General features: G+C 44.2%; 1 protein-coding gene across 2 annotated transcripts; it reads right to left on the bottom strand.

Moving 5' to 3' along the window:
• Positions 1 to 1,445: 1,445 nt before the first annotated feature.
• C8A (complement C8 alpha chain) lies at positions 1,446 to 20,344 on the bottom strand. 2 transcript variants are annotated; one of them, XM_010115377.2, is made up of 11 exons: positions 20,149 to 20,344; positions 17,923 to 18,019; positions 16,812 to 16,956; positions 15,553 to 15,697; positions 13,310 to 13,499; positions 11,898 to 12,098; positions 10,344 to 10,584; positions 6,487 to 6,615; positions 5,634 to 5,791; positions 3,335 to 3,557; positions 1,446 to 1,975 (listed from the first exon to the last, which is right to left on the bottom strand). In XM_010115377.2, exons 1-11 carry the CDS (start codon positions 20,265 to 20,267, stop codon positions 1,824 to 1,826), a joined length of 1,800 nt encoding a protein of 599 aa, XP_010113679.2. In that variant the 5' UTR covers positions 20,268 to 20,344; the 3' UTR covers positions 1,446 to 1,823. The 2 variants fall into 2 exon arrangements, with proteins under 2 accessions (XP_010113679.2, XP_086609507.1); XM_086753381.1 differs by having other exon boundaries at positions 17,923 to 18,016.
• Positions 20,345 to 24,290: the final 3,946 nt, after the last annotated feature.

The raw sequence follows: 24,290 nt of genomic DNA, 5'->3' as shown, positions 1-24,290 counted from the left end.
ATTCTTCTTTTTGTGGCTCTCCAGCCTGTGATCTCTCCCAGAAATGGCTGTAAAAGCTGAGGATGCAGGTTGCCGTCCTGCAAGCCCCATCCCTCCCCAGCCTACAAGACATCTGATCTTTCTGTTTATTAATTTCTTCCCTCTGGTCACAAAAGCAGCATACTTGGCTTTCTAACTAAGGTGAATTTGTACTCCTTTACTTTCAGGCATTTTCCTGAGTCCTGACTGGTTGGTGTAAAGGTAGGAATTGCCTATGAGCCAAACAAGTCCTTGGTGTAGGAGCACTGTCTCTTGTTCCTGCATCACCTGCCAGCCCAAAGCCAAGCAGTACTGATAAAACCATTGATGGGGAAACTGGTTTTGATCCTGGGATGTCTGTATCGTAGCCACTCATTGTAGGGTTTTTTCACAGAAGAATTACATCTCGGTGTTCGAGACAGCATGGTTTCTTGTTTTCCTATACAAAAACAGTCTATAGTTTTGTTTTCAAGCAAAAGAGAAGTGGTGGAAAAATTGCCCCGTGGCAAACATGCACAGAAAAAGAAAATATGGGGCCAGATCTTCAGGTAGCATAAATCAGCTGCAGCAAAGGAGCAACACTGATTTACATCAGCTAAGTGTCAGGCTCTAAATCACCGCCGACACACAAGCATTTCCAAGAGTCAGAGCAGGTTTTTTTCACTGAACCATGGTTCCTTTCTACTCCCTCTTCCCATTCAAATGTGTATAGAAATGCTCCTTTGTGCTTTGAGGTTTTGTTGCTATTGTTGCTTTTCATAATGCCTGATTCCTTCTCAGACCTTTTTTTTTTTTCCTTCTTCCCTTGTGATGAAAAGCACAGTAAAATGAAGTGCCATTCGCCTTCCATCCACCCTAGGTTTTTTGTGGCAGTTCATTAAGAAGAGGGAGCTGTGGGCTCTTGCTGTGGTCTCTGGATGCCGTTCAATGCTGTGTGTATTCTTCTGCTGAGATTTACGTCTTACATTCAAAAAAAAAACCACCCTTAAATCAAGCAGCCCATTAGCATCTTCTCTGGCTCTGGGTGCCTGCGAGATAGAACGCCTGGGTGCTAATGGTCAATCCATCACTGATCTTAAAGAGGAGCAGCCTTCACTTGTGTGTGAACCACCTCTGCCAAAGGGCTGTGTTTGAGCTTCTCTATTTATGGCTTTATTTATTTCTTTAAGATTTTTTGTCAGTTTGGCTTTATGTTTTGCAAGGATGCTTTGGCGTCTTTAGGCTTGAAGCCCCCTCCTGTACAGAGCAGCGTATGGCTTTGCTGCAAATGCAGCCTGCAAATATGCTGGACTTAAAAAATCTGACAGCGCCGACTTAGAAAAGTTTTGTGGTACGTATGTCAATACCAGCTGCATAAAAATGCAAAGATTGTGATCTTTTAATCTGTTTTCCAAAGGAAAATTAAAAAAAAATCCCGCAAATCAAGATTACTTATGTAAACACTTTTAGGAAATTTATTTCATGACACCTTCTGGCCGCAGGGTCACGCAGTAGCAAAGCCACCCGCGTGGATTCCCCACCGTCCCCAGTATGGCAGCTGTGCTGCTGTGAACTGGTGGGGCTCCCATCACATCGCATGGTGCAAGGGCGAGGGGGCAGCCAGGGATGCATTCAATCAACGGGAGCAATGGGTCTGGTCCTACGCAGCAAACCCAGTGTGTCTCCGTACTTATAGAAATGCAATACTTGACAATTATTTCTCCCCAGCCTAATTCTGTTGGAGGATTATGCCTGGAGTACTCATAGCCCAGCACAGACTCCAAACCGCTCTCAGCCCATGGGGAGCGATGCTGTCCCGTGGGTTTTCAGCAGGCTTTGCTCTGCACATCCCTCCCGGCGCAGGGCTCCCTGCCGCCCCGCGGGGCCGGGTTGTTGCACTGCCGGCTGCGCCGCGCCGTGCCTGACTGGCAGGGACCCCAGTGTGACCAGCAGCTCCAGCGCCCATTCGTCTCGCCACCTGTAAATACATTAAAAAAAGGAGGGGAATGAAAAAAAAAAAAAGTATTCAGGTCTGAAATGCAATATATGGCCTGACTGCAGCGGCATACTTCGGGTAGGAGCAGGGGAGGAAAATTGAGCTGAATGCCTCCACCAGTATGTGATTTCGGCTCTGCTGTGGGACTCCCTGGTCCATCCCAGCCATGCCCAGCACTCAAACGGGGAGATGAAGCAGCATCACTTTCTTCAGACACCAGTAGCTCTTTCTTTTTCCTCTCTGCTCCTTTGAAAGGCTGCAATTTGGCTTTTCTTTGCCAAGGGGCAGCTGATGGCTCGGTCTACACGAACTGTCTCGCCAGAGGAACAAATATCTCCTGATGGCATGGAGCTCTCTTGAAAAGTCTGCCCGTCCCTTTGGAGATGGGTCGTTTCGTTACAGTACAGACTGAGTTGTCAGGAGCATTCGATACTATGGATTATGGCGGCGCCCCTGAATGATGGGAAGGCTTGATGGCTGTCATTTACTGTCATTTTTTATTTACTCAACTGGCCTTCATGCCTGGCTTGGGCACTTTATTAATCCAGACAGCACAAATGGATGTGTGCGCTCTTACTCAGTGCTGGCTGGAAAGCTGGGTTTCCCATCTGCTGAAACATCGTGCTTTAAAAAAAAAAATGGGTTTGGTCCTAAATGAGTCTTGGAACTAGAGGTCTGAAACTAAAAATTGCCCAGGAGTTGGAAGTGTGTCTGTCCCCACTCCTGCTAAAAGCAGGGAGCACGGAGGCTGGCCTGTTGGGTGGGCTGTTTGGGGCCAGATCCTGAGCTTCCGTGCTCCTCAGCTAAGGCAGATTCCTTGGATTTGGAGACAACTCAGAAAACCTGAGGTTTTTTTTAAAGCAGCCCACTTTTGAGTCACTGAAGCAATGCTTTTAAGTTCAGCTTCATAAACCATCTACCCAGCTCTGCTCCTACTCCTCACCTCATCACAGCTTTGCTATCCCAGTGGTGAGACCCCAGTTATGAAGCACAGGGTTGAAGGCCTGGAGCTCTGAAGATGGATTTTCCTGCCAGCTTCATGCACTGAGATTTGGATTTTTTTCTCATCAGGAATCAGGACAAAATATGCAGAAAGAACTGTGATGTTTTTTGAAATAATAGAGCATGTTTCAAGGTCGCCTTTTTTTTTTTCTCTGCCGCCCATTTACTTTTTTTAGGATAAAGTAATAAACAAAACATAAATAAAAGCCTGTCACTTTAGAAAAATTTCCTCTCCCAAAATGGGTGCAAAGAGCTGTTGGTTAATGATGTGGAGAGGAAAACCCTGTCCCTTCACTGCCTTTTGCCCTCCCCTGCTACGGGGGCACACCGGGGTCTCACCTCGGCGCTTAGTCTGCTCGCAGGCAGGGCCTCCATAACCTGGTCGGCACTGGCAGAAACACGTGTCTCCCACCAAAACTGGTTCACCATTATTCTGGCACGGTCCGCAGCGGCAGGCGTTGAACTCCAACAAGTACTCGTCCAAAGCCCGTTTCAGGTGTTGCCGTTTGGTTTCCATGTCGCCAAGATTGCTTCTGCGGAGAATTTCATGGATGGGCTGGAGCTGCATGGGATGGAGATTAATAGCATGGAGACAATTTCAGCTGGGCATCAACTGACATGCTACCATGCCACAGTCAGAGAGCTGTGACATTGCTGGACAAACTCAGGTCTGGGAAAAAAACTCATTTGTCTTCCCTGACAGCTCCAAGTACATCATGCAAATGTGTTACCATGACTGATGGGCCCCAGTGAGAAACCACCGTTCCAAAACTTTCCTCATCTTAGACCTTTGTGTGGGATTGTCTTTCCTGGACATGCTTTGGAGTTTTGGTCTGGATTCAAATTATAAATTAAAACATCTCAGTAAGTCAAATTTTTGACTGATTTCTTAGTGTTGTTGCAATCTCAGAGATTCTTGCACGCTTTTTGCCTTTTTGAACCAAAATGTTTTGATAAGAGCTTTTGACAGTTCATGTCATCAAAACTTAACACCAGCCTACCACCAGTGGTGACCAGATTGTGAACCATCCAGTAAATGCTGAACATGGAGAATTTTACCTTCCTACACTTTACCCTGCAGTGCAGCAAAATATTATTGAGCCATCAACAGCTTTGAGCCATATCATATCCAGGAGAAAAATCCATTTCCTACCTACTATTCAGCAAAAATAGCTCAGTGTGGACAACTGTAATTACAATTTGCCCAACTGAATATTAATATTCAACTGAATATTAAAGCTGAAAGCTCAGGGCTGCTCTGAGGACACATATTTACGTTTGTCCACCCGTGTGTCTGTGTGAACGCTGCTCGTCCTGGCTGGGAACTGGTGGAAACCAGAGCTGGGCATCATCCCGTTGCACAAGGCACAGCGAGAGTGATTCGTGGAGAGGATGAGCCGGGCTTTGGGAAGAGCTCTTAGACAAATTTGCACAAGCCTGCTTAACGAACGAGAGGGAGCGGCAGATAAGAGCTGCTGAAGTGGACGTGAGCGCTTATCAGCAGCTCTGGTTGCACAGCTACTGCTGGGCTCCAGAGCAGCCAACAGAAAGGTCAAAGCATGGTTTACTGGAAAACTGCAGCAAATTTTGCCCAGAATTGATGGGAACTTGTACAGGAAGGTGAATAACCTGCAGCATGTGTTCAGCTGGAACTGAAAGTACTTCTACTTTATTGGGGGTTTACTGCTGCCATGGCGCTGCCCAGGAAGGTCTGCAGATTCCCCCTCGCCCTGCCAATAATGCAGATAATTCCTGATTCCGTTTTCCCTTCTACCACCCTCTGTCAGAGCCAGGAGCAAGTGCACAAGATGAGAGGGATGGAAGTGGCAGCACGTCTCTGCCCTGACCAAGGTCCTTCTCCCACGCCCCACAGCTGTGCTCCTGGAGGAGACCGGCACTGGTGGCATCTCAGGGTAGATATGGTACCCAGATGGTACCCCAGAGCGCAGCCAAGGAGGTCTGCCCAGCTCCTCATGCCTCTACGGTCTCTGGCCCTGGGTAATTTTTTTGTAGGGTTGCTCTTCTCTCTCCCTTTCCATCTCCTCTGCTTGTACCCACCTCCTTCCTATCTCTGAAGCCTTGTAGGACGCTTCAGTGATCTTTCAATTTTATGCGGCATCCAATAAAACAGAAGGGAGGAGTAGAGCTTGGCTCATTTTTCTGGCCACGAATCCTCTTTTTGGAGCATGGAGAAAGACAGGACCCACCTGACAAAGCAGACAGGAGCCCCCTGCTCTAAAAACTCCTGGTCTATGCAGAGCATTTGCTGAGGGGACAAGACTCCTTCCCCAGCCCCCTGTGAGTCCCCTGCTTATACGGGAGGGCAGATAGCATTGGGGAGAATAATAGGGATGAATGCAACCACGGAGAGCCATTCATCGGGAAGCTGTTTGGGGACACATCAAAAACTTAACTCGGTGCTAATCCAGCATTAAGCTCCTTGTCCATCTCCCTGTGGATGCGGTCGGTGGGAGATGTACTCCCCATTGTGAAATGAATAAGAGGTTACCAGATCAGTGGCCCATTACATTTAATCTTGTTCTGTGATGGGATCACAATAAAAATACGAAATGATCTGCTCGGCTACACTCTCATTCCTTATAGCAGCAGAGTTTCTTCAACTGCAGAAAAGCCTTACCTCAAAATCAATAACAGCAGGATTATATTTTAATGACCTTCCCCAGTGACGATACATATTGCCATCCCAGCTGTTCAAGAGCCCTCCACTGTAACTGGTATCTCCACCTCTAATCCGGGGAATAATATCTTCCACAAGTGAACTGTTTTTCACAGAGTCTGAAAAGTTGAATTACACCCATGTTATATAGTTACCGTTTCCACACGTACGCTGCTTAACGGAGGTGAGATCGATTGTGCAAGGGACTGTCAGGGAGCAGCACTGCCTCCTGAAGTCGATGGGAGCTTGGCGTCTCCCACTCGTGGGGTGAGCCCTGCCACGTTATCACAAGGCGGTCGGTGACAAGGTGGGCGTCTCAAATGCTCTAAGCTGGTAAGACCTAAAGAGCCTGCACGCCTCCAGCCTTGGTTTCTGGTTAGCACGTAGGCAGTAGATCACACTGTCTATAGTTGGTTACGTGATTTAGAAATCTGGAGCTTCATAGCTTCTTAGAGTACTTTTCATAGTCAATTTTGACTTCTTTAAGAATTGCCACATTGCCCTTGTCATCCATGCCCAGTCCATCATGGCTATGGGCACTGTAGCCTTCCAGCCACCTCGCTGCCTGTATTTACACACATTTCTCATCCAGGTATTGCTCCCTTAATTCCTGCTCGTTCAAGAGCAATCAGTACTCCTGGAGACTTGGACCCAAAGTCACTCTGCTCCCACCATTGGACTTGAACCATGGTGGGGGGTGGCACCTGAGCTCCCTTCTTCCTACCCTTGTGTGACCCTCCTTGAATCTCCATGCCCCAGTGACCGAAAGAAGTGATGTAAGATGCCTTAACAGACATCTGCCCTGCTGTCATACCAGTTTTCAGAGATCCTTTCTTTGCACAGTGAGAGGACTCCGCAGACAGCCCCAAATGCACTTTGCTCTCAGTGGCTGTGAGGCCAATTGACAAGCCAACACAAGTGCTTAGCTCTTCGGCGCTGATGCCTGCAAAACAGAAAGGAAACTGGTAAAATCAGTGACTCATTCTGAGAGGAAGGATGTTCATTTGCCATTGTTTTTTTTCTATAAATGAAGAAAATATTTGGTTATTTGCATGGCCTGTTTTTCAAAGTTAAGAGCTGTTCTGGGCAGCAGTGGAAAAGCCAATATTTTACTGGGGTGTATTTGGCTTATCATATAGTAATCAGGAAATGTCCTTGCTGTAAAAATTGTTTCCTTAGAAAGTACTAGAAGAAAAATTAAAATCTTAACACAAGACTTCAGACATGTATTTCCTAGTTTGGTCTGTTTATTTAAAAATAAAACATTGATTTTTTACAAACTAACTCAGAACTAGAGTAAAGCTGTGAACAGCAGCTGAAATCAAAAGATCCTCACTGATTTTCCTAACCTCAGAGTCTGGCCCATGTATTAGTGGCTTAGGCAGCATCTGAAGTACAGCCTGGAAAAGGTCTGTGTGCTGAGAGCTGCCGAAGCCTTGCTGCCTGCTGCCGGCACCGCCACATACATCATGAAAATACGTAACTGGAGACCCATGAAGTGGTGGCAGAGGGAAGAAGGGAACTAATGAGGTGGTTTCACCAAGGTAAGCAATGCGCATATTTCATACAGCCTGGTTTTATGTACGCTCTTCAGTGTACTGCAAATATAAGTCCATCTTCTGGAGTAGTTAAAAAAATCCATTGATTTCAATAAATACGGGTGTTGCAAGTAATAGGTAACGTTGATATTGCTCTTTTTGTCAGAGGACCTTAAAGTATTTTACAAAGCAGCCTGGCGATCGATACCACGGTATTGAAAGGGAGGCACAGAGGTCAGTGGGATTCGTGCGTTGTGGCTTAATGGTCTAAAGATCAATCCTCCAGCCAAGCCCCAACCCAGAGCATCATCTGCTGAACTGCCTCACCCCAACACCGGGCAGCAGCGTTTTGTCTTGCTTGTGTTTAAAATACTGGTAAAATGCCTATAGCTCTGGTTTTGCTGCCTTCTGTACAGCCTGCGGGAGAGGCTTGCTGGAGCCACGCGAGGCATGGGTCTGCTCGTTGTCTTGGTTGGTCCCAGCCCGGCGGAGGTGCTCAGCATCCCGAGAAAGGGGGATTCAAACACATCCTGGATTCAAACTGGTGAGAGCTGAAGCACGCTCGAGACTTCAGGGGGAATTACATCCCATTGCAAAACTGGGCCCTTGAGAAAGATTAAATGTGTAGCACTCAATTACTTGTGCTAAACTCTTCAACAGTTGTAAACACAGTGGGTAAAGTTCATTCACCCAAAGCAACATGAGCGATTGCCTATCTTGGTGTTGGAGTGCCATAAAATTAAACTCCAGGAACACCCTGATTAATCGATTCGCCATGGTTCCCATTGAATAATTATGTGCAGCCAGGGTCTGTCAATACAATTCGCTATCGGTTGCAGCAAGATTGGGTCTTGATAAATGTAAAGTGGTTATCATTGCAAAAGGGTGGTCACAGAAAATATTGGCACTGGAGGGGGGAGCCCTGATAGTTTTTTATATGATATAATTTGCGATAGTTGAACGTGCTCCAGTGATAAGATTTACTGCTACATTTTGAATTAATCAGAATATATGAAGACTCTTTCTAATTTACTCTGCACATAATGTTTCTCCCATAAATGTTCTTGTAATGTGTGAACACATTATACTGTTTTCTGCTAAATAATAGAGCCATAACAATCTATTTTAAAAACAAGTAATGAAAAATATTGATGGCAGAGCAACAAGGGACCTCGTTCTGACATACATATTTATTTCACTCATGACCACATCCATACAAGTCTTTGCAGTCTGAGAGCTAGAAATGGCTCTGGCAACAAAACTGCATCCTAAGCTCCGCACTGTCGAGTTATAGTCTGTTCCTGGGTATCTAAACCCAGAAGGTGACTTCATTTTGAAAATCCTGGTTTTCTAGATGCTTAAAGTCCAGTTCATGCTTATGCCTAGCTAGATGCTCGGCGACCACCCAAGCTGTCTCTCATTTAGGGAGGACTCAGCCTAGGGATGTTTTTCCTGGGCATGTGCTTTAGTAATTGGTCTATAAAAAAAAAAAAAGGAGTGTTTTCTCTTCCAGAGCATTTAACACATAGCCTCGTAGGCCAGATGGGCTCTCAGGTCACAGAGGCGGATCTAAAGCAGGTGCCGTGCCGCTCAGCCCTGTGAGACCTCAGCAGTACATCTCCAGGCATCTGCAGAGCTTCCAACTCATCTTTTGAAGCTCTAATTTTAAGATTTGAGTGCTTATATCCTGATCCTTACCATTCCTCAGAGGAGGCAGATAATCCTCTTGCAAATACAGGCTTCAAACATGGCTGTGATCACCATTAGAAAAATCGGGGGTTTTTTAGCTAAATGCTTTTGGACAGTGGCATATCAGCCACTGCAGGTGGGTCCTTCTAGGTCTATGTGGTGTGACGTAGAGCACTGCTGACTTGGTAAATGGGGACTTTCTAGCAGAGTCTGGGTTAGATGAAAATTACAGAAGTGTGCTACATTAGAATGAAAATTACATCTCTACTGAGGCACATTTTTGTCTTTTGCTGAACTTCAACATCCTTCTTTCCTAAAATAGGTCATCCCATAGCAGTAAATCTCCTTATATACACAGCAAGCACAAGATAAAGCAAAATAATAGCCTCCCTCCACATGCTCTTGATTCCTCTGAAAACTGGCAATCTGCTTCCTGAAGGCTTGCTTGCCAAGGTCTTATTCACTTCAATATCACTGAACTCTTCAAAGTGAAGAAATTATTTGAAGAGGCATCATGTTTCCAAACAGTAGTAGTTCAGGAACTTGATGAAAATTCTCTCAACTGGTGATTTCTTGTGGAAAAACTGGCATGGTTAGCACTCAATATGGAGTGCGCAGTTATCTTACTGCTGATGGTACCAAACAATTTCAGACTGGATGCAGAATTTGGAGCACAACCATGGAAATTAATGGAATTAATGCAATTACAGCAATTTGCACTAACTGCAGCAATTTGGACCTATTGTCCGAGATCATTATTTTCTTTTGCATAAATGTCCAGCCTGGAGTTACCAAGGCAGCGTTACCCTCAGCAGAGTGGAGTGACAGTGCTTAGGGGAAGTGGGATCTATTGCATTGTTCACACCTTTACAGAAGTTGACAATCCAGTTAGTGTACTGAAGTACCAGATTATTGTTCTGCATCTTATGTTTTTGATTGGGAAAAAAAATCTTATGCTTTGGCTCACCAGTAATCTCGTGATCTAGACATCTGCAGTGGATATTTTATGTAACTGAGATTTAGAGGTATGGATCTCCAGCCTCATACACTCTAATTTTTTGAAAACTGAAGCTAATACAGGTCTGTTAGTCTTCAGATATGACACTAATCAAAGTAAAGTGGCAGAGGTATTGCCAAGCGCAATGTGTTATTTTTATTTACAGAAAATTGAAACTCTTGCTATTAGGAGGCTAAAACATGAGTTTTTAAAACATCTTTCTTTTCTCTGGATGAGTTTGTAATCCTTGAGCAGAACAAAGACTATAAGAAATAGGAGAACTTTAGAGAAGTCTAGCAAGTGACACTGGGAGACGATGGTTGTGGGGAGCAACCAGAGCCAGCCGAATTACTCTGGTAGACTGGACCCACCCCAATGTTTTCAGGTTGGAAATGTGTGGTTTAGAGCAGAAGGTTCTAAGCAGAGGATATCTTGAGGTTTTCTAACCTTTTTTTCTCATTTCCTCCTTGTTAACGACAAGGATGTACTCAAAGATGCCTCCCATAGTGCCAGATGTTATGAAATGGGTACCGTAGTTGTTGATGAATTTGGCATACATGCCATAGTTGTAAGTATCTGGAAGCTCCCGCAGGGAAAGCAGCACATCTTCATCCAAAACAATGTTGTCCCTTCTCATCTTGAAACGGGCTGTCTGCACCTTTGTCACACTTCTAATGAATTCAACCCCCTGCAGGTAAAGGAAAGAGGAGCTGCCACTCAACATTCATTTAAAAATAAAAAGTCATTAGTCTTTAGGTTTGCAGAGAAAAGCCTGACTCTTTGACTGTCAGTGGATGATACAGGCATGAAGACCAGCCCAGGTTTTAATTAAATTCGTGGTAATTCCTTTTCAGAGTGTCTCTTTCTTGTGTGCTGTACGAGGTGGAGGGCAAAGCCATGGGTTTGGATGCTATGGGATGCTATGCCAATAGCATTAGGCTCAGGCTTCACATGATTCCCCTCCATCCTCCATTTCTCCTATTTCTTTTTTTCTGGTTTCCTTTCCATGCCGTTTATTCCCTTTTGCTTTTTTTCACAGCCTCGACCAGTGATGCAGGGCAAGGGCTCATGGCAAACCCAGCTCAGCATGGCAGCAGAGGGATACCCCAGCCAGGAAGGTGCTGATGGAGGGGCAGAATTTTCTGGATATACCACCAAATCCACAATTCCTTTTCTACGTTGGCCATTGCCATGGACAAGGCTCCAGTGAGATCTGAACAGCACTTTAAATGACTCCTCCAATAATAGATCATAATTTAGCTGCAAACATCATGTGAGCCTAGACAAGGGCACAGTAAATACTGTAATGGTGCCCGTTTCATACAGCTTTTAAGGGCATTTCAACTCAGAATACCATCAAAGTAATTCTTCTTTATTGTTTTCTGTCAGCAGCTATGAGAGAAGTGGAGACGGGGCACGGTAAATGTGGGAAATACCAGCATTCGTGTTATTAGATTGGAAAGAGGTTGTCACAGCTAGTCCATGATGTAAACCCAGTGTGAGAAATACACCCTACTATCAAGCACTCTTTTTTTTCAGCGCGGTATTTTAACCTCTTATTAAAAGTAGCATATTTCCCCATCATAAGGCAGCTTGTATTAATTTGAACAAGGTACATTTGCTACTGGAGAGCATTCCCCGAGGACAACTGTTTTGATCACCATCTTGATATGTCCTCCTCCCTCATCATCACTTTAAGCATTTTTTTTATTTATGTGCTTAATGTAGCCGTGAAACAGGACAGGGCGAGATGACACACGTTGTGGTACTTTGTAATTCCGTTTTATTCCCACTCCCTGTTTGCTAAAATGTAATAAGAACAACAAACAGAATTACTAATGACCATACACTTGCAATTACATGAACAAATTAAGGTACAATTATGATGTGCTAAAAAAAATGCAATTGAGAGAATAAACTGCCATAAGTTACAGCCAGATCATGCGATGTGCAGATGACACAACTGGAGCATATGCGCCACCGATGTATTTTTTTCCTTACCTTTGCAGTGTATTGCGTGAAATTCTTCAGGGATCCTTTGCCATCTGACAAAGTTAAGCCCAGCTCTACCTGGAAAGGTGATCTTCTGGGCCCAATTCCAATGGTAAAGCCTGTCGTTTTGGATGTATCACTTTTAAGGGCATCAAGCAGATCCTTTGAATCATCGTAAAACTCAGAAGTGAATCCAGAATCGGCATGAGCCTAAAGTGAAAGGGGGAGACATTAATTTTTCAGGGGTTTCCCTTCCTTTTTAATCTCTCTTTCTTTCAGGAGCTGATCGTGCCTCTGTGGAAGCCTGCGATGCTCCTGACAACACTGACTTCAGTGAATGCAGAATGAAGAATTTAGTCACGTGCCGTTTCGTTTGGAAATGTGTGAGAAATGTGGATAAAGCCATGCATTTTGCTCCATCCGCCTCCAGACAGGGGAAAGGTTTGTGTTTAGCTGCTCAGAGCAGTACCGTTCCAGCCAGAGCAGGTGATGGCGCCTATTAAGCCAGCTTGCCACTTCCCATTATAAAACCCTCCTTCCCGTTCCTTACAGCTCTGCCAAATCCTAACAATCTAAAGTGATTTTTTTTTCTCTCCACCCTGCTTCTGAATGTATTTAGGAAAAAAAACTCAACAGTGGTAATCCTGCCACTTGCAATGGCAATGCTAGAAAACAAACATTGGTTTGCCTTGTTTTAGAGAAGTGACCTTTTCCTTGACAGCTCTGCTTTGCTGGCGTGTGGAATTGAGCAGCCCTGCTGAATCCGGGCTGCGCCATTTGGCACCTCTATAAAAAGCCAGCTAAATTACCAACACTGAAAAAAAACCATCTCATATCATCATCGGTGACTTCCTAGACCCTGGTGGATAGACGGTCCTAAGTCAGGATGCATACGGGACATGCTCAAGCGTCCCTCAGTGCTTCTACACATCAGATGTGACCCTCCAGAGTATAGGTGTTGTGATACATGGTGATGGCTTTCAGGATCTTTGTCTCGCTCAGAATTTGGATTTATGTCCCTTGTAGCTATGCCATGGACTTAAAATGCTTTCAGAGATTGAACCAGTAGAATCATTCCTGTTTTACACATGGCCAGCTTCATCCCTAGAGAGGCAAGAGGCTTGCACAAGTTCTACAGCTCATTAATAGCAGAATTTAGAGAAAACCCATTTATCTTGGCTCTGACTAGGCCAGAGTCAGCACTGGGGATGGCTGGGTGATAAAGCATGATAGTTCCTTGATGTGCCATAAACCAGCATTTATATCATCGATTGCCTGTTATCTTGGGGACAGCTGGAGAAAGGTTCCTTGAAAGACAACGACAACCCATAGTGAATGACAAAATGTACGTAATACCTTGATGGGAAGTTTGGCTTTTAGCTGGGAAAACGTTGCTCAATTTGACCACCCAAAGTACTTACTAGGAACTGGTATATGTGGAAGTTGTAAGGTTTACGGAAATACTTCTCATCGTCCCCGTAGTACAGACGTTCACAGGCAGCGTCGTACTTCAGCTCCCGCCACTCTCCGTTGTAGACATACTCACAGTGGCCTCCAAAAAAATTAGGATCATAGACATACTGGCTCTCTTCCTGTGTTAGGATATTGTATCTTGGAAATAAACAGTGGTCAGAAAGTTATCCATAGCTCCCATTCTATGTCCCCAACAGTCTCTGTCACAGTTTCTGTTCTCCTGGCACTATACGTTATCTGTGTCTGAATTTGGATAGCACCTGAAATGTAAGGTTTGAGTCTGTTCTCCTTGCTCTCTCCTTCCCAAAAGTAACAGGAGACAAACAGCCATTTTATTTCCAAGACAATGGTTCGGACTCATGCTAGAGATGGAAGAAACCAGTTAAACTCTCCCGTCCATCGCGGCGAGTACAGTTATGAAAGTCCCGAACTCCTAGAATTCCTCCAGGTCCCTCGTGAGTCTCTTGCAGCCTAATGCATCTCACTGTCACAAAGCGTTTCCTGGCATCCCCTGTAATTGTTTTCTATCTTGATTTTATCTCCTTCCTTTTAATAATGGTCCCATTTCTCAGGGGAGTTAACGTCCTCCCTAGACTTGCAGCCTGCTTGTGCTTTGCCAAGTCTCTCGCTTTTCATTTCCTTACGCCTCTTTCTTCCTGCTCTCCAGCCATCACAGCCGCTGCCCTCTGAAATCCCGCCCGTTACTTAATGTTCCCTGTAATTCCATGGCCCAAAGTGGAAGTATTATTCAAACGAGACAGCAGCATCGCTTCTCACAACAGGGAATCGTCTTGAAGACTGAGATAGTAAATGCTATTGCTTTTGTGTGTTCTGCAGGAGAAACATATCGGAGAGCAGTATTAAATGGAGCACTCAGTGAAAATTAATGTGCGTCTTGGAAAACTTCTGATGGACTCTCCCAGGCCCTGGGCCAGAGGGACATTTATCTCATGGAGTCCAGGGAGCATTGGATTGAGATGATGGGAGAGTTATCTAATGGCTGACTACGTTCTCGTACTGTAGCCCGTGTTCTCCAAGTGAAATCTTGGTTAAAACACCAGATTTAAAACAAGAATGTCACAACAGACAATTTGAGTTTAAACTCATTCTGGATTCCTCTTTTCCATTATCTAACCAAAATTTGAAACTGAATACAGTAGAACTTTTTCATGGGTAGGTGTATTTACCCTGCACATACACATGGGAGCTCAGGCTCTCTGCTTTGAATCTGTGCTCTGAAGTCCTAAATCCTGGAGTTAAATCTTCTCCTCAGGGATGAATGCCACCAGGATGCTGCAAGTCCAGAGTCTACTGTTTGCTTTAATATATTGCTTTTATCAACTGCAGAAAGTTGTAAGATAACTGGACTCAGAGAACTGGGATATATTTTTACATGAGTATGAAAAGGATGCTCTGAAGTGTCTGAAGGACATTCTAAGTTATCTCTGTACTGAAGTACACAGTGGCTGAGAGAGACCAAGGTCAGATAATAAATGTGAGGCTGAATTTGAAATAAAAGTTGGAATGAACCCTCCTGCCTCCCTCATTGCTACTGTCCTGGTTTGGCTGGGATAGAGTTAATTTTCACCAGAGCTGGGATTGGAGCTGGTGGCACCTGTGGCTGGGGACACAGCTGGGATAATTTACTCGTTAGCCAACAGCTGGGATAGTTTACCCAAATTGGCCCAAAGGCTGTTCCATCCCATGGGAGTCATGCTCAGGGTATAAAGGGGGGACAGTGGAGAGGTGCAGGTTTGGCTACTGGGGAGGGAGCTGCGCATCAGGATCCACTGTGAGCTGTTGCACTGTAAGTTACATGCCTACGTATTTTCTGTATTTGGTTTTGTTTTCCATCTCTGTTTTCTCTTCCTCTGCTGTTCTGTTAAACTAATTTTATCTCAGCCCATGACTTCTACCTTTCTTTCTTTCCCAATTCTCCTCCCCATCCTACTGCAGGGGTGCTGAGGGGGAGAGGAATGCATGAGAGAGCGAGTAACTGCATGGTATTTTAGCTGCTGAGTGGGGCTAAGCCCTAACGGATACCCATAATTGAGTAGGAGAGTAGCTCCCCTTTGGGTTTTGTAGAGTACCCTGTCAGTTCTTGAAGCATTGCTATTACTAAAAAAGAGCAATACAAAAAACTTAATCGTATTTTGATTGTGAGAGTAGCAACTATGGATTGATTACTCACCCTTGGGCTGCTTTTTCAGACCCTGGGATTGGGAACAGATGTTCACAAGGGCTTTCAATACCTTCATCCTCACAGTTACGCTCATCAGACTCATCTCTGCAGTCTGGCACTCCGTTGCACACAAGATGCCGTTTAATACAGCGACCTAAAGTGCACAGGTACAGGCAATTGCTCCTCCGCCCTTCAGAAAAGCTTTTTGGCAGCTTGCACTGATTCTGCTGTTTTCCACCCATATGTCATGGCCAAAAGAAGTCATGCTGGGTGTTAAACACAGTGCTCTTCCATTGGGAACTTGCTTTCCCTAGCTCCTTTGGAGCAGGTTTTCCTTTGCAACCCAGAGCTCGCACAGCTCAGAGTCCCAGCCGGCTGCTCCCATGGGATGGGAGTCAAGTAGAGGTCACCTTGCTGGTCTGATAATTTTATTGTCTAAAATAATGCTTCTGGAAAGGAGCTACAGGAAGCAATAGCTTTTCTGCTTGGCTTGGGGAAGTCAACTTGGTCTGGCTAAAGGGCAGTTTTGCCTCTTCCCCTTGCAGGAGGTATTTGAGGAGTTTGTTGCAATAATTATAGCTCAAGAATGGGTGCTTGCAGGAAGGGCAACTTGGAAGTGCTTTTGCTACTGGGAGTGAGGAGAAAGCTTTGACATGATATTTGTGGCAGGAGTCACTGTCCTTGCCTCAACAGAGCGATGATGAGCTGCTCACAGAGCTGCTGCGCGTTTCTGAATTTCAATAGAATTTTCTTTAAATGCTCAAGATGGGAGTTTGAGCCATTTGTGTAAAAAGAAAAACCTGTCAATGCTAGTCAAACTTTCAGAGAACAGCCGTATTACATCCCAATCCTCAGAGCTAGGGATGGCTAAAAATAAATAAATCACCCCAACAGATTGCTAGCTGGATTCATGATTGAACTGTGTCTTTTGCAAGGGGGAAGAAGTGGTGTGTTGTGGGACTGGTGGTGCCCATGGAGGGTAGCGTGAGCATGTAGCAGAATATTTCTACTTTCTTTGTTCCACTGAAATATTAACCTGACAGCCAGGCATGTCACTCAGCCTTCTTTTCTATCCAAATCTAAGTGAAACCTGGGTGGATTTCTGTAAAAACAGGGAGAAAACCCCAAAGATGAGGAAATTTCGTACTTTCTCTTGCACCCATTCACCATGGCAAAGCTCTGCCCGTGGCAGGGGACTGATATTACACCAGGTCTGTCCATCCAGGACCAAAACCTCTTTGGCAGGAGTTTCTGCCTGGTTCACTCACCTGTTTCCTCGCACTGAAAGTCCTTCCCGCAGCTGGGGGGCCCAGTGCACCTTGTCTCGGCACGGCAAGCTTGCTCATCCCAGAGATGCCCTGCGCAGGAGCGACCTGCGAACCCCGCCGGCTGCACCAGCCTCCGGTACCGATGCTGAACCCCACAAGAGAGAAAATCACTGCCAACACCTAACTAGTATCCCTCAGAGACACCACCTCCATAGGCTATAAAGCAATTAAAACTACCACTTTTATCTATATTATTATTTTTCTATGTAGTCCACAGACCCTGTGCATGATAAATGGTGAAGGAGAGTCAGTAGAGAGGTGGGAACTCGGGAGATTTGCTTGAAGTTCATAAAAGTGAATTGGGGGGGGGCTGGAATTACTGGTTGTTTTTTTTTTAAAAAAAAATCCTCCTCATTTTTTTACCTTGGGAAGAATATGGAATTTTTTTTCCAGTTACACATGCTTTGTCCTGGGAGGTAACAGGCTCAGATGGACACAGACACTAATTACAACGCTGATCCTGCAACATTTGTGATGGGTTATTAATGAGATTAGTTGCTCTTTAAACTAGGAAGGAAAAAGAAGAAAAGGGAAAGAGAAGAGGCAAATAACTTACTCATTATAAGCACAGGAACAAAAAATGCAGGGATAGAAACTCAGTAGAAAGCTAAATTATGTCAGGTATTTGAAAACAAATTCTTGAATTATGAAGACATATGTGAAATGATATAAAAATTGAGAACAGGGGCTGATAAATGAAGGCTGCTTGTAATTTCTTTTCATTGGAATATTTGCATTAAGAATCAGGGGATACTTAATTAAATCTGAGATAGAAAAGGAAGAAAGTCTCGGGCAAATATTCTGATCTGATTCTTCCACCATTTGCCTTGATTTTGCATTTTGCTCTTCTGCTGCCTTAAACAAATTTATTCCCCAGTTTACACCAGGGTAAGTAAGAGCCTCTCTGGCAGAGGAGCATCTCCATCATATTTGGATGAGTTTACTGGATGCTTCAGAATGATGAATATGTATAATATATATAATTAATGTCTGAACATCCTCATCACAGACACATCTGAAGATAAATGAATACATTACAGTGGAGCCTTACTTTTTTCCCTTGGCAAGGAAAGCAATCAGTCCATCCTGACCACTGGCTCAGCTGACAGTCGACGGGAGCTGGAGAATTAACATCTCTGCTGCTTCTTCTAGGGAGGGGAAGAGATAGCAGTCTAAGGTCTTTGAAGTTGTATTTTAAGGAGGGCTGGAGGCTAGCAGGGAGAAAATGATCTGTCTGTGTGTGTTTTTTCCACCAGGAATCTGTTTTGTAGGAAATGGGAAGCATTGCTTAGCAGGGGTGGCTGTGCTAAGGGAGATGCCCTATCAGAGTATTTCACCATCAGAATTGGTCAGGGGAAGAAGGTGCAGGATCTGAGGATTTTGTCTTGGATTTCCTACTCTCCCAAGAGATCCTGGCCCTTTCTAATAGGTAGATTGCAATAAAATATATGTATAACATATATATATAAGACCAACATGATGAATAAACAAAAGGAATGTCGAGAAGGGATGGGTTTTAAGGAAAGACTTCTTTTGTGGCTTTCTTCTCAGAAACACATCACAAACTCCAGGAGTAGTGATGTTTATCACCTTGGGCTGTTTCTGAAATCTGTTGATTTAACTTTTTTCTCCACACCATTGCGAACTCATGGTCAGTTTTTTTTTTTTTTTCCTGACAATCAGGGTCTGATTTCACTGGGCTTTGTGGAGTGGTGGGAATGGCTGCACCAGCAGTGCTGAGAAGGCAGGGAATAAAGGCATGTTGACTATGAGAGTTTGGTGGTTGACTATTTCTGAAAGGAAATAAATTTGAGGAGAATAACTAAAGGAAGAGTATAAAAGCAGCAAATATCAAAGGTAGTGCATCACAGTGGCCCTTGGATCAGACTCTCTGCACATATGCTGAATATCTCTATACAACAGGAAGGAAATCCTTCTCTTGCCCCCCACGCTGGTCATTATGGTCTCTATTCTGTCCCTGCTCCTACAGTCTTTATTTGTATCATGCATTTCTTTGTCTTGAGGAGCAATCTCTGGTGTGCTAGTACAACTCTGCATTTGCCACAGCCTTTGAAGCATTTTGAGGGGTTATCCTGAGCCAAAAACATTATTATTAATTATTTTGGTGATTAACGAATGAGCAGTCTGTTTTACTTATGAGACTGCAGCCCAAAGAGAAATATTGATGATTAGCAGAGCACATTGGGATTCATCAGAGGCTGTAGAAGAGAGACTTACTGAAAGAATGCCACACCAGCTCAGCAAGGGAGCCTGTGGATGCGGATCAGCCTGTGAGATAAAAACCCACCCTGTCTCCAGGAAAACAGAAGCCTGCAGACAAACACGGAGCTGGAGGACACGCGTGTGTCGATGCCTTCTTGCTCTGACAGGAGGAGTTGTGGGCTGTATCCTTCAGCACTTCCCGAAGTACTTAATTGGCTCACCTTCCATTGGATTTTACATTTACCTCTTCATTATTCTGCCTTGTTTGATAAGTTCATCAAACATCAAAAATCTTGTCTTTGTTCATTTTCAAAAGGGATTATCGAAATAAGCCTTCATAATTAAGTGTATCACTACCACTTTTTTTTTTCCTTTCCTCTTTCTCCTTGTCTCCATGTTCCAATTATCACTGATACTTTTTTTGATCCTTCTAAATCATATTTGCCTTTAGAACAAGCCTGAAATTAATAGCTCTAGAAAAAAAAAAAAAATCCATTTTCCTAACATGACACTATAGCTTTAGAAAAAAAGTAACTTGTTTATTCCTTCAAAGTCTAAGTGACACTTGTATAGGTTAATAATATTTTTTAGGGGAAAGAATTGAGGTATGAGGATGTGGCTTGGATTGAAAATTGGGTTATTCACATGCTCTTGTTAAGGTTGCATTGTCAAATGCAAAATAATTATGATGAAATAGAATATGAAAAATATTAACTTGGAAATCGTCCTGTGTAGGGAATTCATTTCAAGTGCCCAAATCCAGTATGGTAATTTTGGTAAGGAAGTTTAAGAAGGCTTAGTCGCCGTCTGTGAAAGAAAAACCGTTGTGCAGTTCATATAAGAAGGAATTACGATGCCTAGCTTGAGCTTTGGACAACTGCCAATGGTTTTGGTTTTTTTTGTGGTGTGTTTTTTTTTTTTTTTTTTTTTTTTCCCCCTGGTAGCTGTTTACAGAGAGCAGAGTGTGCCTGTGCCTCAAGTCAGGACAAAACTGATGGGCTGACTGACCTGCCTGTGATTTCTGTATGTACAGGTGAGGGGGGAACAGACTTACCTCTGGGAAGGCGATGCCTCCAGCTCCCCGCGTGCTGTAGCTGTGGCCTGACACGGCGTTAAAGCCAGCGAGCAGATAGAGAGAATCAGAGGAGAAAGCTGACACAGGCTCCGCTGCATTGTTTTTCCATATGTCAATGTTTGCTGTAGATTAGCCACAAACGAAAGCTTTAGGCTTCGGGATGCTGTGGGGCAAGCGCTGCCAGGAGAAGCACAGAGCCCACCAGCCTCTGAAACGTTGCGGTAAATCATTGACAACGGCACAGATCAAATCACAAAGGATCAGGACACATCCCAGAGGCCTTTGCCCTTTTGGAAACAAATTCTCAGTTTTCTGGCAAGGGAATATGTTAAACCGTGCAACTGTTTCCACATTAAAGTCAATCACGTCCTATTGCAGCAGCATGTTTCTTGTCCAGCCTGCACCCTCCTTTTAATTTGAAGGAGAAGGAAGCACGTTTTATTTCCCACAGTGACTTTACTGTAATTTTGGTGCATCTGGTTGCTGACCAGGGAAAAGCTTCCCAGTACAGTGAATTGAAGGTTATTATAAAATTGTGCTATGAGGAACATGTACCTTCCAGATACATCAAGAAAATGTCAGCCCAGATTCTTCCAATTGCCATCCCCACAAGGTAGTGTCCCATCTCCAAAGCTGATGTGAATTTTCACTTGGTTTTTGGATGGCCCTACACAGTCACTGCACCGTGAGAATCTGTCTTTTTTTTTTTCCTAAAGTCATTTGGGGCGAGGGAGATGCACCCTAAATCTGGAATTGTATCTTATCCATAAGCTGTGCAAAGCCATCTGTTAGTGATAGCTCTGATGGTTTTAGCCAGCTGGGATCTTAATGCAGAAGTAGTGGATGTGCACAAGTATAAGACAACAGTATCATGAACATCATGGGTTATTTATCATTAAGGTACTGGTCACAAGATGAGAATATTTAGATTTCATGTGTTGGAAGAAAGAGAAAAACGGCCATTGGAGAGATGCTTGCTGTAGCCCAAGTTGCCCCATACCTGTTCCCTTGAGCTTGCAGATAGCCTGCAAAATTCTCTAGAGGGTTCCTGGGCAGGCACAGAAATACACAAGGAATCTATAACTTCATTAGATATTAGTTTAAAAAAAGAGTAAGAGATCTATGAAGACTTTTGTGTTCAAACAAGGGTCTGTATCTCCCTGCTTTTTCTTCTGCGTAAGTGAGCTGAGATGTTTCATGCATAAATGAAGTGTTCCCAGCAGACAACTGGAAGCTTGAACCTCAATAATTTCAAAAGAAAGTGTAATTATTGTAGGAAAATCTGGTCTTGGGCTATTACAGCTATTAAGCAGACAATGAATTGTCCTCTGTCCGCAAAAGACTGGGATAGAAGTGCCACTTTGTGTATTTCCCAAATTAATAGCAAAGCTCATTTCAATCGCTAGTACTGTAAATTATCAAAATAAAAGGACCTCTTACTGTGTTATTTTAATGTAATTAAAGTTCAGAATGACCCTGGGGCTTGTCTTTGCTAAACATGAAGAAATGTAGCATGTGGGTAAAGTCCATAGTGAAGTGAAAGGAAAACTGCCTTGCGACCTTCACGGGTACGTTAACGCAATCCCTTACCTCCTAACGCACTTCAGATGAGTTCAGAAAGTCCTTCTCCTTTCTTTGCCTATACAAGAACTTAAATAAGGTTTTTAATTTTTTCCTAATAGATTGTTAAACCTGAATTGCTTTTGTCTGAGAGAAAAGCAGGGGATTGAAACTGGCCTAAGGCGATCCCCATTGCTGTTACACGCTACAGCCTCTCTGCATGTTGCCGTTCAGACAGAACGACATAAAAAGATTTTAGCAATGTTTATAAAGGCCTGGTGGGGATGGACCCCGCTATCCCCATGGTGTGAGCCTCCCTGGCTGCCTGCCACATCTGTCTTCTGCCAAACCTTCCAAACTTCTGCCATCCTTTGAAATGAATGGCTGCTTTGCACAGCCAAGTGCCTCCTCAGCATCTAAGCCAGACTGACGGAGCATTATATCTTTTTATTTTCTGATAGCAGCATCAGAAACACACCATATATATAATGAAAGTTATTTGTGGCATGTCTCCCAGGTAAAAGGCTGGGCTGGTTTGTGCAATCAGGCACAACAACTATTTTGCACTGATAGGCGAGGTCGTTTCGGAGCAGAGGCGCGCGAGGGAGATTGAAGCGGCAAGCAAGGCACACCACGCGAGAGGTGAAATTAAAGAACCTTTCTCAAAGGTGTTATGTTCCAAAAGTGATATATATAAAAGTTATGGTTCCATTTATAACATTATGGATTGAACTTGTCTACAATGTGTGTTGGACCCTTGCCTCTAAACCTGAATTAACTCTCCGAACCTCTGGCTTGCAACGCGAGCCGTGCTGTCGGTAGCAATGCAGTCACCTTCAGGATGATCAGCCACAAACTGACGCCTTGGGGCTCTTCAAGAGTGTGGAAGCACAGTCTGAGAGTGGGCTGGGCTGACCAGCAAGCTTGCTGCAGCAAAGCCTGGGTGGGAGTTTGCATTGTCATATTGGGAATCTATCGCAAAGCTCTTTTCCCCGACACTGGAGAACCCTTCACCGCCAACCTCTAATTAGAAGATGCGTAACTCCTCATTTACAACTCTTGCATATCTGAAATCAGGAGCAGATTAGCTCGGTTTAAACAATCTTGGACACCTACTTTTTCTTTCTGAGAGCAATGCAGGATTTTGTTCCTCTTCAAATGTCTTTGGCCCAACAAGGGGAATTAATTTCTGTCTGCAGAACGCATTGATCTGCACCTGAGCAGCACGTTCGGTAGCATGGCTGTCTACGTGAGCCTACCTCCAGGGTGAAGTTATATTACAAGAGCTAACATAATAATGTTGTTGTCCAGCAATTTGCATTTGTATTCTTTTTATATCCAGACTTTAATTTTTAGTATATTCTTACTTTTTTTTTTGCTGCAGGGGATACAGTTCCTTACAAGAATAATCCTTTTCTTTTTATGCCAATATTCTATTTATAATTTTTCTATATATATTATTCATGCAATACTGTAAATCTGAATTTTGTTCCTGTCTTGAAGAGCATGAACATCTAATGACCGAATCCTGTTATTTTTCATTCTGTTCAATAGACCATACCCCCAAAATCGTATCTGAGCTCCTTGCTGTTGACGTGACTGACACCTGCCATGTGCTGTTTGTTCTGTCGTGGTTCCCCAGGGGAAAGTGCGGAGCAGACAGCCTTTCATTCAAGGGTAGGGTGGCTTTCTTTTTTAAGGGATTGTTGCAATGTACAGAGGTTATAGAGATGTTAGATATGGCAAGACAATGAAATTGTGCCTAGCAATTGGAGCCTTGCCTTTGGAAAGTTTGCTGTTTCACACGTGCTTTCACAGCACGCATGGGCTTTCTCAGCTCATCCCCTCTGCAAGCACTGGAGAGCTTTCTCTGCACAGGAGCTTGGTAAAATAACTGCTGTTTTGCCAAGGAAGCCAAGCCTGGTTATCGAGGTCTTCGTCTCTGAACTTCAAAATCAAAACCCCAGCACAGATACCTTTAGGAGAAGATGAGTTTAGATTTGGAAGATGGTTTTATATTGTATAGCAAACAGAATACACGAGGAGAAGCATTAAAGAGGATAAGACAGACATAATGAGTTTGCCATAGTCCATGCTGCTGGGCAGATGCTCTGTGCTGGAGGATGCTTCTGCAGTCTTGAAGGCTTCATGCCTGTGTGCACTGCATTACTATGGGGCAGGGAGAGAATGTTGCACGTTTTACCTGACCCTGGTCATCATCCTCCGTGTCAGCGGGGTGACGGCAAATGCTGCCTGCCGGTGCTGGCAGGAGCAGTCGCTGTCACAGTGCTGGTCCCACACCACAGGTAGCAGTCATGTCCTGACAACAGGGCTGAGCAACCTCTGCAGCCGCCAACACACTCGTTCCCTGTCCATCTTATTTTCTGAGGTTCATCTGTTTTTCATCCTCAGCTTAAATTCCCTGGTCCCTGAGTGCTGGTAGTGAGTTGGTGTGTAGTAAGGACTAACAAAGCTCCGTGTCAGTTCTGTGAATCGGGCACGTGTCCCAGTTACTGCACCCAGTGGCTGCGGAGAGGTGTGGAAAAGGTCCACCTAAGGAC

Source organism: Chlamydotis macqueenii, chromosome 8 (genome assembly GCF_036417535.1).
Source record: "Chlamydotis macqueenii isolate bChlMac1 chromosome 8, bChlMac1.mat, whole genome shotgun sequence".
NCBI lineage: Eukaryota > Metazoa > Chordata > Aves > Otidiformes > Otididae > Chlamydotis > Chlamydotis macqueenii.
This window is presented reverse-complemented; position numbering and strand designations above follow the sequence as displayed.

Coding starts and splice junctions, on each gene's coding strand:
- C8A (XM_010115377.2), bottom strand. CDS start 20,267: ATGCAGCGGAGCCTGTGTCAGCTTTCTCCTCTGATTCTCTCTATCTGC. Junction 16,957..17,922: donor TTCCTTGCCAAGGGAAAAAA/GTAAGGCTCCAC, acceptor TGTGGGGTTCAG/CATCGGTACCGGAGGCTGGT. Junction 15,698..16,811: donor CTTTCAGTGCGAGGAAACAG/GTGAGTGAACCA, acceptor TGTGCACTTTAG/GTCGCTGTATTAAACGGCAT.